Consider the following 12,275-nt stretch of genomic DNA (forward strand, 5'->3'; position numbering starts at 1 on the left):
AAAAAATTACCAATGAATGATCTAATCACATAAACCTTAATAGACTTATTAAACAGTAAACGGTGATCTCTCCCTATAAGTACCAAATTTGCCACAGAATAGCTAAATTAGGAAATGGGGAGTACTCAGAGTAACTGTTGACCAGACAAAATAGAACATAGATGTATAAGGAAAATTTAATATGCCCAAGTTAGTGAAAGTCAACAAAGGAAATGCCCTCATTTCATTTTGTAAAGCCCCATGGGACACCTCAACATAAAGCATTAGCTGTATGTTCAACAAAATTATTATTCCTAAGCAATATCATGTTCTATTGAAAGTAGCATTTGTGAATTTGCAATTCAACTCAATTCGAGAAGGGAAACAATATCAGACATGACACTTTTACTTTACAAAAGAAAATTTGAATATTAGCAACATTTTAGTACCTCTTAGGAAAAAAAGTATTCTTCTGTTTGCATCAGCAGCATTATTATTAAGAAAACCAGTTTGCCCAACATCACATTTGTACATTCTAGGGTTCTTTCCATATAATAAAAAAAAAAAAAATCCAAAAGATAGCATTTAGTTTAGTGAGTTTGCTCTAGCTCCATCGTTGAAAACAACAGTTTGATTTCTTGAGTACACAAACCACACAGATTCATTTCTCATGGGTGGATTCACAAAAACCAAGCTCCTGAGACTGATGTTTAAAATCAGAATCTCAAAGAGATACTTGTACACATATTACATTATTCACCTAAGCCAAAGGTGGAAACAACCCAAGTGTCCACTGACAGATGAGTGAATAAACAAAATCTGGAATATACATACAGTACAATATTATTCAGCCTTAAAAAGGAAATTCTGATACATGCTACAACGTGGATGATCCTTGATGACATTATGCTAAGCAAAATAAGCCAGTCACAAAAAGGCCAGTACTGTATGATTCCACATATGTAAGGTACTAGAGTAGTTGAATTCATACAGACCAAATGCAGAATGGTAGTTATCAGTGGCTGGGGGGGGGGGGGGATTGGGGAGTTATAATAGGTACAGAGGTTCAGTTTTGCAAGATGAAAATATTTCATGGATGGATGTTCATGATGGTTACATAAGGTGAATATACTTAAATGCCACTGAACTGTACATCTAAAATGATTAAAATGGTAAATTTTATGTTATGTGTATTTTACAATTTTTAAAATTCAGAATCCGTTTTTAATTTATATAGAAAAACACGATTGTCACAGGGACTTTAATATTTGCACTTTTACAACCCACCTAGCCTCTATGACAGAGAAACAAACTAAATCATACATGGAAGCCTGCTTTGAAGGCATGTATTAAAACACACACACACACACACACACACACACACACGGAACATAATGAATTGGATGTTTGAGACCTCTCTCCAACCCAGATATCACATCAATCTCACAACAGGGACAGACTTGTCAAAGGGGCCAGAACACTTGGATTCTGGAGGCTAGGATGCCCTGTATTCATTTTAACAATGAGGACAGGCTTGCCAGGGTCTTGGGTAGGGTTCCCTCCACTGAACCTACCAAAATTGCCTCGTTGTTTTTCTCCTATCTTTCCAAGACTAATTAATTCTCTTCTGATTAAGCTAACTTTAGCTATGCAAATATATTTGATTAGATCACAGAGTGAAGATTTTGATTTCTGTTTAAAGAATCTCATGTTTCCCTTTTTATGAGGTTTTAGGAGATACCTCATTGGAATGCCCAGGTATTGACATTTATAGACCTTACCCATAGGATAGTAAATAAAATGTTTAGTTCAAACCAAACTTTTTTTTTACTGCTTTATATTGTTTTTATCAAGGAGGGTCAACACTGACTCTGTTCTTTCATGCCACCAATTGTGCTATGCAGTGTTGATGGAGATTACCAGGATATCTGAGACAAAACATGGATTGGGGAAAAGGCTGTGGCAACACAGAGCCTACTTGGGATTCTCTCTCTCCCCCACCCCCATGCTCTTTTTCTCCCTCTCTCTCAAAATAAACTTTAAAAAAAGAGGAATGTGTTGTGATTTGAGAAATACACCATCCTTTCTCATTCATCTCTTGTGTAACACAAACTAGTCACCTATGCCTGGCTCTTCTAGACTCAGGTCAAGCAACACTTACCCAATGCTCCCGATGCTGCTGGTCACTCCTGTCCAGGCTGATTGAAATGATTCTCATCTTGATTACTTTGCATATCTGTAATTGTATAAACCCTCCTGCTTCTTAATTAGTCCCCTTGCCACTAGACTGCAAGCACATCAAGGGCAAGGGCTGTATCTTCTCCACCCTCTGAATACTCAGCATCTAGCTTGGCTTACAGAAACTATTTATTAAATGAATAAATAAAAGTGTCAGAACCAAGATGCAGATCTAAAACTTCTCACCTTAAATCTAGTGCTTTTTCAATATATCACAGCTAATATGGGTGACATATTGTGGCAGAGAACTAAATCCTTCAGATGACAGATTTCCTAATCTAGCACAGTGAAAACAAATTGATGAAATGATTATAAAATGGGTAGGTGAACACGGACAATAAGAGACCGTACTATGTAAGCCTACAGGACACTCAAAGAGTTGGCTACAATAAGCCAAGACATCTAAAAATTTTAGTCCTAAAGTTAACAAGAAGATCCAGTGTCCTTTGTACTGGATTACAAACATACTTGAGAATATTCTGAAGACATATATTGTATGTGACCACATTCAAATCATATCCATCAATAAGTATTCTTAATTATTTGGAAGCTAATCCAATTTTTAAAAAATTGTATTTTCTTATCCTCATTCTGTCCCTTGCTATCTATGAGAGGGCATAGAAAACAAAAGGGGTAGAATGCAAATCTGTCAATGTGGTTGTCTTTTTATATTCTTCAAGAAAAGGCTTCTTTGGGAAAGAGGTTGAAAATTGGTAACCAACAATGGACTTTCAGAAATATTTCTATCAATTACCTTTGTTATCTGATTCTTTTTTTTTAATCGAGAGAGAGGGGGAGAAAGTGAGCAAGTGTGGGGGGTGCGGAGAGAGAGAGGGAATTCTATGAGGGGCAGAGAGAGAGAGAAGCGGGGCTCACCTGAAGTGGGGCTCGTCACTTCATGCAAGGCTCGTGCTCACCCAAAGCAGGGCTCATGCTCACCTGAATTGGGCCTTGAGCTCATCCGATGCAGGGCTGGAGCTCACCCGGTGCTGGACTCGAACTCCCGAACCATGAGATCATGACCTGAGCCAAAGTCAGATGCTTAACCAACTGAGCCACCCAGGCGCCCTGTTGTCTGAAAAGAATTATCATGGGACCAATTTTAAGTAGCAATAATCCAGCCTATACAGATTTTGTAAAGAAATCTAACCAAGAGTATCATCTTTCCTACTACAAACAAAGGTAAAACCAAGAAGCCAAGGAAACTGTAGCAATGTATTTATTGGAAATGAACTAGACATTACATTAATCGGATGAAGCTGTAACAAGACATAAAGCATAACTGGTGCAACATTTAAAAAATCACAAAAGAAAAAGAAAGTTCATTTTCAGAAAAAATACTGTATCCAAGACACCTAAATCTCTGAACACCATACATAATACAACTCATGACACTCTGAGTATACAGAGTAAAATTAACTTTGAACTGAAAGGAAAGTTTCTTTTCCCAATTTAAAGATTCTTTGGCTACCACCTGTATATAACACACATAAGGTAATTTCCATCACCAGACAGTAACTAGATGATATCTGTCATATTCCTCACAGGAAAAACTTCACCTACAAATAGAGAAATTTGGGGGAATCCAAGAAACAAATCAGCTGAAAACCCCAACTTAATAGGGTACCTAGAATCAACATTTCCTAAAACTAGAAACTGCGTTAACTTTCCTAATAAGACTTTATTTTCTTTTTTAGAAAAACTGCCTGGATTAGAGGGCATGCTGATCTGTAACAGGAATCATTACATTTATACTAAGTAATGGTGTAAAGGCAGGGGGTTCAGATGTTTATCATCTGCTCTTCAAGGTTTTCCCAAACCTTGAGAGCTTTGCTCTTTCTCTATAATATACTGTAGCTTGTGTATAAAAAAAAAACCCTCTGAAGAAAATTATCCTAGATAATCCATCTGTGATAAGTACTGCAAAAAGCAGTGATGATAAATATTGTTTGGAGAGGCAAAAATGCTGCATCAACTTTCAGAGGCACTATCATAGACTCATCTCAAATGGAGAACTGCAGGTGTGCTCTGAAAATTACTTTCCTTCCATATACCCAACATGCATGAATGTCCTCTATTAAGCTGTAGCCTGAGGAAGCTGGGAGTTCAAATGCAGAATTGTAGATCTTAGAAAGGGCCTGGTGCCACTTGTCAATTCTCTCCAGTGGATTTCAACAGTTTATTCTCAAACATTTCACAATTCCCCCAAACTTTCACATACAAGGGAAAGATGATCAAGAGATTAGATTCTGTCCGTTGGCAACAACAATAAAAAAATGTGTCAATATAGGGGCACCTGGGTGGCTCAGTCGGTTAAGCGGCCGACTTTGGCTCAGGTCACGATCTCGCGGTCCGTGAGTTCGAGCCCCGCGTCGGGCTCTGTGCTGACAGCTCAGAGCCTGGAGCCTGTTTCGGATTCTGTGTCTCCCTCTCTCTGACCCTCCCCCGTTCATGCTCTGTCTCTGTCTCAAAAATAAATAAACGCTAAAAAAAAAATGTGTCAATACAGCATATTATCTTTAGAAAACCAATTATAATCACATTTCCCTATCTTTCATTGCAGGTAGAGAGAACTAAATTAGGAGTTCCCAATTGTGGGAAAATGCCAAATCCTTGTCACCAATTGTGGCACCAAGTAAAAGGGAGTCCATTCACAACTATAAGCAGTAATTTAAATTAAAAAAGTAGAAAGTTGATCTAGACAATTTAGGTCCTAAATTAAATTTTGGAAGGCTGATATTTTTAGTTTGAGTAATAATGCTGGTCTAATTTGCTAGAAAACTAGCAACATTCTTTTTCACCTTGAGCTGGGTGGGTAGACTCCACTATGATGTCTTGCTTTCTCCTTAACACACATCCAAAGTAATGCCTCGCCTGACTCAAAATGCATGTAGACACAACATGCTAGTTGGCACAAAGCTGGCAGGGGAGGAAGGCCCCCACCTTCCTGAAAAATCCATAGGAGCATGATTGGCAATCAGATATACATAATGTCAGTAGATTTTAAGACAGATATACATAAAGTTACACAAATGTTTCTACCTCTCCACCACTGAGTGAAACATGCTGCTCTTTGGAGAAAAAAATACATTCATTTTTTTCAAGTATATTTCAATATACAAAGATGCTCTCAGCTTTGTTCCACTACAAAGACAAAATGATTTCACATATGTCCAAGGGGAATTTCATTTTAACTTCCCTTTGGTGGGGGTTTCATGAAGTTCTGATTTAAAAAAATTCACTAAATATACATCTACTCTTTTGATATGAAAGCATGAACTGTTTGTGTCCATTTTATATATATGTACATAGTCAATACCAACAACAGAAAAAACCAGTCTACATATGTACAATGGCTTAGGATTGGCGTACTCTAGTAAGACCGAGGTCCACCAGCTAGGACACGGGCGCAGCACCAGACTGAAGTGGTTCTGTCAGCTCTGGTGTCCAGCGCTGGGCCAGCAGCATACAGACTCTTCCCTTCCTCTCCGTTCTAAGAGCATGTTCTGCTGAGAGGGCACTTCTTCAGTTATGGCTTGTTTCCTGTCTTGGCTTTGTTGTTAGGGTTGCAGTTGAGGTCCCTCAGCAGAAATTCACAATTGGCGAGTGCATCGGTGGGCAGCAGCTTCCGGATGTGCTCCACTGTCTTTTGATAAGCCATTTTCTCTTGTTCCAGAGTCCGGATTAAAGACTTCATTTTGGTCTCTCTGGTCAAAAGGTTTTCCAGATTGGATTCCAAGGTCTGGATTTTAGCATGGGCTAACTGTTTGGGGGAAAGGAAAAACAATGCAAATTCTCCCAAATCAAAAATCTGAAGACTGTGGTTCCTCATCAGACCAGCATCCCGACCTTACATGTATTAACCAATCATATCATATTACTTAATGAATAAAATAGTATGTGAAACAAATACTTTGAAACCCTTCATGAAATGGATATTTTTCAATTGCTCTAAAATAAAACTGTAGTACCAACAAAATACATCTCATTTCACTGAATACACCAAAATGCAGTATTAAATCAGCATCCTACAGGGGCGGGGCCACTGGAGTGAGTGGGATCTGGATGAAGGAGAAAAAGGAGATTCCTGATGCTCCCTGGAGGTGCTAAAAGAGGCTTTTCACCCTCTGACTAGAAATGTAGGTTTTTCTAAACACATACTTTGGATCCTATCAGTTTCAATTGGTGTCAGGGGTTCCCACATAACTTGGGAACCAAGACGTGATAATGATATTTAACTGTCAATGAGAAAGTCTGTGGAGCACCACCTGGGTGACTCGGTTGAGCATCCAATTTCAGCTTAGGTAATGATCTCGTGGATTGTGAGTTCAAGCCCCATGTAGGGTTCTGTGCTGACAGCTCAGAGCCTGGAGCCTGCTTCAGATTCTGTGACTCACTCTCTCTCTGCCCCTCCCCTGCTCATGCTCTCTCTCTCTCTCTCTCTCTCTCCCCCTCTCAGAAATAAATAAACATCAAAAAAAAAAAAAAAAGAAAAAGTCTGTAACCATTAATAAAAGTCATTATAGGGATGTCTGGGTGGCTCAGCCATTTAAGCATCTGACTCTGGCTTTTGGCTCAAATCATGATCTCACTGTACGAGATGGAGCCCTGCATCAGGCTCCATACTGACAGCACAGAGCCTGCTTGGGATTCTCTTTCTCCCTCTGCCCTTCCCCCACTCGCACATGTGCACTCTCTCAAAATAAATAAATAAACTTTTTTTTTAAAAGTCATTATAAAATGGGTCCAAACCCACTTTCCCTAATAAGGAAGTGCTCAATTAATCACCATTGAAGCATCGAGTAATAATATTTTCTTTTTTAAAGTAGACAATGTTGTCTCTTTCTTTGAACAGGCATATAATTTTCTGTAGGCAGAGGCTAATGGAAGATGAAGTGAACGAAGTCAGTGTTCCTATTCTTGGAGCAATTACTCTAGAGACTCCTCATTTTTAAAAAAATTTTAATGTTAATTTTGAGATAAAGAGAGACACACAGAGCAAGCAGAGGAAGGGCAGAAAGAGAGAGGAGGATACAGAATCTGAAGCAGGCTCCAGGCTCTGAGCTGTCAGCACAGAGTCCAACGTGGGGCTCGAACGCATGAACTGCGAGATCATGACCTGAGCTGAAGTTGGATGCTTAACTGACTGCGCCACCCAGACAGCCAAGAGATCCCTCATTTCTAAGGCTTTCTCTCCTAGTCATTCTTGTCAGGGAACTCACCATATAGAAACAGAGTTTTAGTGGTCTCTAGTTTGGGGACAGGTGTCATTCTGGAAAATGCGGGGTAAACAGAAACCAAGGAGCCATGAGACGCTTAAGCTCCAACTCTGAACACATTTTCCCCCACCTCTCAGAAGGTTCTCCTTCTAACCTCCCCTCCACCAATCACTCTCAAACCCTGCCCCTCAGGGCTTGGCTATACAGCACTTATCATACAAGTTACAGGTGCAGAATATTAGTTTATACTAACTTGCTTATTGCATTTGTAAATATACATTTATAAATACATATATAGTATTTTATATTCCCAAATAATTGTAAACTTGATGGCAGGGACCATGTGTTACATGTTTTCATTCAATTCTCTCTAAAATGCTTCCTTTTCTTTCCATTTCACTGAGTTTTACTCTAGACAATTTCCACTGCAAATCATTTCTGCAAATGATTTCTAGCTGATCTCCACACCTTCTCTCCCCATTCAAATGTGTCCTCATCAAGGTTTCCACACTGATCTTTTGAAAGTACAGTTCAAAAACCCTGAGAGATTTCCTTCTCAGCAGGATTAAAACCATGCTCTTCTGTTTGACACTGAAAGTTATCTACAGTTCTGCCTCCATCACATTCATCCCATCTCTCCTGAACATAAACCTTAGACCCCAAGATTACTCTGCTGCTCTGCCCCGTCTTCCTCATTCATACCAACCCCCCCATTCATTTCTCCCACCAATCCCTCAGGTCCAGCTCAAGCCCCAAGGCCTCCAGAGCTCTCCCAATTCCCCATATTCAACCCCTCCTCCCCTGAATGTAGCCAAATATGTGCAACACCCTATAGGTATTTAACCAGATTCTGCCTAGAATTGTCATTTAATATTTTGTGAGTGTAAAATTTCTCTCCCAAGTGATTTTGAAGTTTATATGGGCATCTGTAGCCCCCAGAACACTTGGACGCAATCTGCCACACAGACCCTCTGTCAGCAATGGTTCACTCTATGTCACATCTCTGCCATTCCTGGTATATTGTTCCATGCATGGAGGAGGCAGTCAAGTGCTTTTTTGATCAAATCTTTATATCCTTACCTGCAACTTTTCTAGGAGGTCCATGTTTTGCCTTTTCAGTTGGTTATTGGCCCTCTCCAGCTTTTCCAAAGGTTCACTATCCTCACAGGTGTATGAGGATTCCTGAAGCTCATCCTGCAGCACGTGGTATTCCACCTCATATGCATGTAACTGTTTAGAAATATCCATCTCAAAAACCTGCCATGAAAACACAATGGGTTCATCTGGCTTTTAGTATGGATACCAAAATACAGTCTGTGTATCTGGGGTACTTCACATAGATTTCCAAGTGCTTACTAATGAAGAATAATATGGCATATCAAAAGGAAGAAAAACAGATATGACTGTCTATATAATGACAAATGGATTATTTCTACACAATTGAAACATTCTCATAATGAGGCCAAGACGATAGAATAAGTTAATGTTTAAGGGTATTTTGCAACTAAAATATACATAATCCAGTTACTCTCCAAAAATGTAGCATACCAGATACAACATTAGTTACTGGGTAATTCGAACTTATGTGAGAGATAATCTTTGCTGATTCTTACCTCTGTTAGAGATAATCTATGCAAAATTGCATAGGGTATTTCTATAATAAAGAAACCAAAAATACTTCTAGTTACTTGTGAATGGGGTAGACAGGTCTTACACTAAATGTCTTCATCCATTTGCTAATCCTTGTAGGCCTCTATGCATCTCATATTCTACCACACAGAGAATCTTCATAATTGCATTCCCTGAGCACTGCACAGAGCTGTAAGGTTTAATCGGGGCTGCCTCTGCTCTCCCATATCGCCACCCCGCAGCAAGACAGTTTGCTTAGAAGTCAGTGGATGGGTAATGGCTCCTTAGTCTAAACTTGCAAGGGAAGGGAGGCAGCAGCTGCCATTTAAGCAATGGTGTCTACACTAACACTGTGGGGAGAAAAGAAACCACAACAAACCTGATTTATTTATCCTACCATGATTAGAGATACTCAAATATTAGAATTTAAATGGGTTGTCTAGACAACCTGGTCATCCCTCTCAAACAAGTATCAGTTTTTCCCTACCTAGTGGGAAATCATGGACACAAGGGACTGTTGCACAACCATTAAAAATGATAGCATGGATCTATATTCACTGGTATGGAAAAAGACAGGTTGTAATTTGCCCAACGTGACAGAGCTAGTAGGTGGCAAGGCACAAGAACAAGATGTCAAACTCCCTTTCTCTTGCTCTAAACCCTTTTATTGGCCATCCCAAGTGCCTCTAGGAAAGTGGTAAACTTTATCAATACTCATAAAGCATTACTGCTTTATCTACAAATCGGAAGCTTGGTCATGCCATCTGAGTAACATCAATATACAACTACCACTTAACCTAGTCCCTGTGAAGAGCCAGGACTAGATACATGGTGTGCTGATTACTCTCCATTTGCTTCCCAGATCCAATTCTCTGCCCTCATCTATTCTGCTGGACCTGGGAGAAAGACCCTTGGGACCTGCATCTCCCTTTCATACCTCCTTTTCTGCTGGCTTCTGGTTGGGTATGGCCCAGGAGAGCAGCTGCAGGAAATCAGAAAGAGGAGGAGAGGTTGTATTTCTTCCTTGCTCCTTCCTTGCCTGGCTCACCAAAAGTACAAAAGCTCCAGAAACTCCTCCTGCATAGTTCCAGCACTCACTGGGCCTAAAAACACTATTAGATCCTTCCTCTGCCCCCTCAACACCAGAATATCAACAGCTTCCCTCTGTCATTAGCTCCTGAGCACCTGGACAGCCACACTTGGTTCTCTTAACCCTGCCTAAACCTCTGTAAGTTGGTAGCTTTGTTTGAATCATTAAAGACCGTTTCCTGCAAGGGACCCTAATCAATACATGAAGTCTCATTTAAGCTTCGTAAAACCTCTCAGATCAGTATTGACCTATTTGAGAAGTAAGAATACTAGGGTTCAGAAGATTAGGGAGATGTGTACAAGCCCACCAACTAATAAAAAAGCTAGAGGCTGACGTAAATCCAATACTAATTCCAAAGCCTAGGCTCTTGCCACATGTACTCCTTATATGTCTTACATTTTTTTTTTTCGAGAAAGAAAGGGGGTGAGGGGCTGAGGAAGAGGGAGAGAAAGAATCCCAAGCAGGCCCTAAGCCCAGTGCAAAGCCCTACATGGGGCTCGATCTCACGACTGCAAGATCATGACCTGAGCCAAAATCAAGAGTAGGATGCTCAACCGACTGAGCCACCCAGGCACCCCCATGTACTCCTTATATATTTAAGTAAGTCTCATTTTTATTTTATTTATTTATTTATTTACTTATTTATTTAGTCAGTCTTCCTAACTCTGTCAGCTCTGTCTTCAGTCTTACCATTGGTCTAAATTGAAATTCACCAAACACTTCTTATGTAGCACTGAACCACTTTTCCTGTGCATAGCCACAGAGGCAGTTTCACAATGTAGAAACTTCACAATAATCTCACTTCCAAATAAAATAAATCTGATGAAATTTAAAAAAAAAAAATCTATCAAGCAAATCTAAGTCTTTATACTAAAGCATTTTTAATATATATTTAGTAGAGAAACTGCTGAGTGATCTTATATCTTGCCTTTATCATTTTAATCATACCTGGGTAATAATTTTTTCCATTTCAGATGTATTCATATCAGGTAGCGTGGTTTTAAGAAACTCGACAATACTTTCAAAGTTCTCACATTCCATTATAAGTGTCTCCTGGCTGCTTAGCAGACTGAGCGCAACCTTAAATATAACTTCAGTTCCCTGAAGAAAAATAATATCTAAAAAAAAAGAGATACGATTTTCATGATCAAAATTATGCATCCACTATTGTAAAAAGTACACTCTTTGTGTTCATGGATTTTTGTGTTTCTTGTGGTGGTGTTGTTTTTAATGCAGTGGAATCACAAAATATTCTACAAAAGAATATGGTCAAAATCACCTAGATTAAAAATATATATATGACTGAAACCAACAAACAGATGTTTAACTTTTCTTCTTACTTCTTTAGGAATGTCAGATAAGGCCAGAGAAAAAGGTTAATTATATATCTCTTTGTCTATATATTTATAATTTTTATTATTTATTTATTTATTTTTAAATGTTTGTTTATTTTTGAGAGACAGACAGAACATGAGCGGGGAGGGGCGGAGAGAGAGGGAGACACAGAATCTGAAGCAGGCTCCAAGATGTCAGCACAGAGCCCAATGCGGGGCTCAAACCCACGGACTGTGAGATCATGACCTAAGCTGAAGTTGGATGCTTAACCAACTGAGCCACCCAGGTGCCCCTATGTATTTATAATTTTTAGTGGCAAATTTAGTGGAGACTAGGTAAACCTAAAGATGTTTATTCAACTGATACTTCAATTTTGCTTCCCAAGACTAATACAAAAACAAATCAGCATAACCAATTAGTACTATTTAAATTCTTATTACCATAATAAAAAAGTAAATGCACCATCCACATACAATTAAACCTATATTAGAGCAGGAAATTAAAAAAAAAAAAAACTTTAAAAGAAAAATCAAAAGTAATATATAACCTAAATCAGAAGTGAAAAAGAAAAAAAAAGAAAACCTACCCTAACTCTGAACTCTGCTTCCTAACAAATACAAACAGGCAATAGTTTTGAAAGTACCAGATATTTCTATATGAAAGTTCAATCTTTGCCACTCTGGAATCAGTAATATGTAATAAGCAAGGGAGTCCTTAGAAAACAGGGAACTGTGACTTTGGCTCATGCATCTTTCCCTTTCCTGACTACCTCTATTCTCTACTAA

General features: G+C 39.0%; 1 protein-coding gene across 6 annotated transcripts in view; it reads right to left on the minus strand.

The window, feature by feature from the left end:
- Positions 1–4,777: 4,777 nt before the first annotated feature.
- Positions 4,778–12,275, minus strand: part of TBC1D4 (TBC1 domain family member 4) — a 189,582-nt gene continuing 182,084 nt past the window's right edge. For 5 of the 6 annotated variants that reach the window (XM_030312002.1, XM_030311991.1, XM_030312011.1 and 2 more), the window contains 3 exons: positions 11,104–11,273; positions 8,517–8,693; positions 4,778–5,980 (listed from right to left, as the gene is read on the minus strand). In XM_030312002.1, the coding sequence (XP_030167862.1) occupies positions 5,747–5,980; positions 8,517–8,693; positions 11,104–11,273 (581 nt within the window). In that variant the 3' untranslated portion in view covers positions 4,778–5,746. Of the gene's footprint in view, positions 5,981–8,516; positions 8,694–11,103; positions 11,274–12,275 lie in introns of those variants that run through there. The other variant, XM_030312029.1, reaches the window with a different exon arrangement.

This window comes from Lynx canadensis, chromosome A1 (genome assembly GCF_007474595.2).
Source record: "Lynx canadensis isolate LIC74 chromosome A1, mLynCan4.pri.v2, whole genome shotgun sequence".
Taxonomy (NCBI): domain Eukaryota; kingdom Metazoa; phylum Chordata; class Mammalia; order Carnivora; family Felidae; genus Lynx; species Lynx canadensis.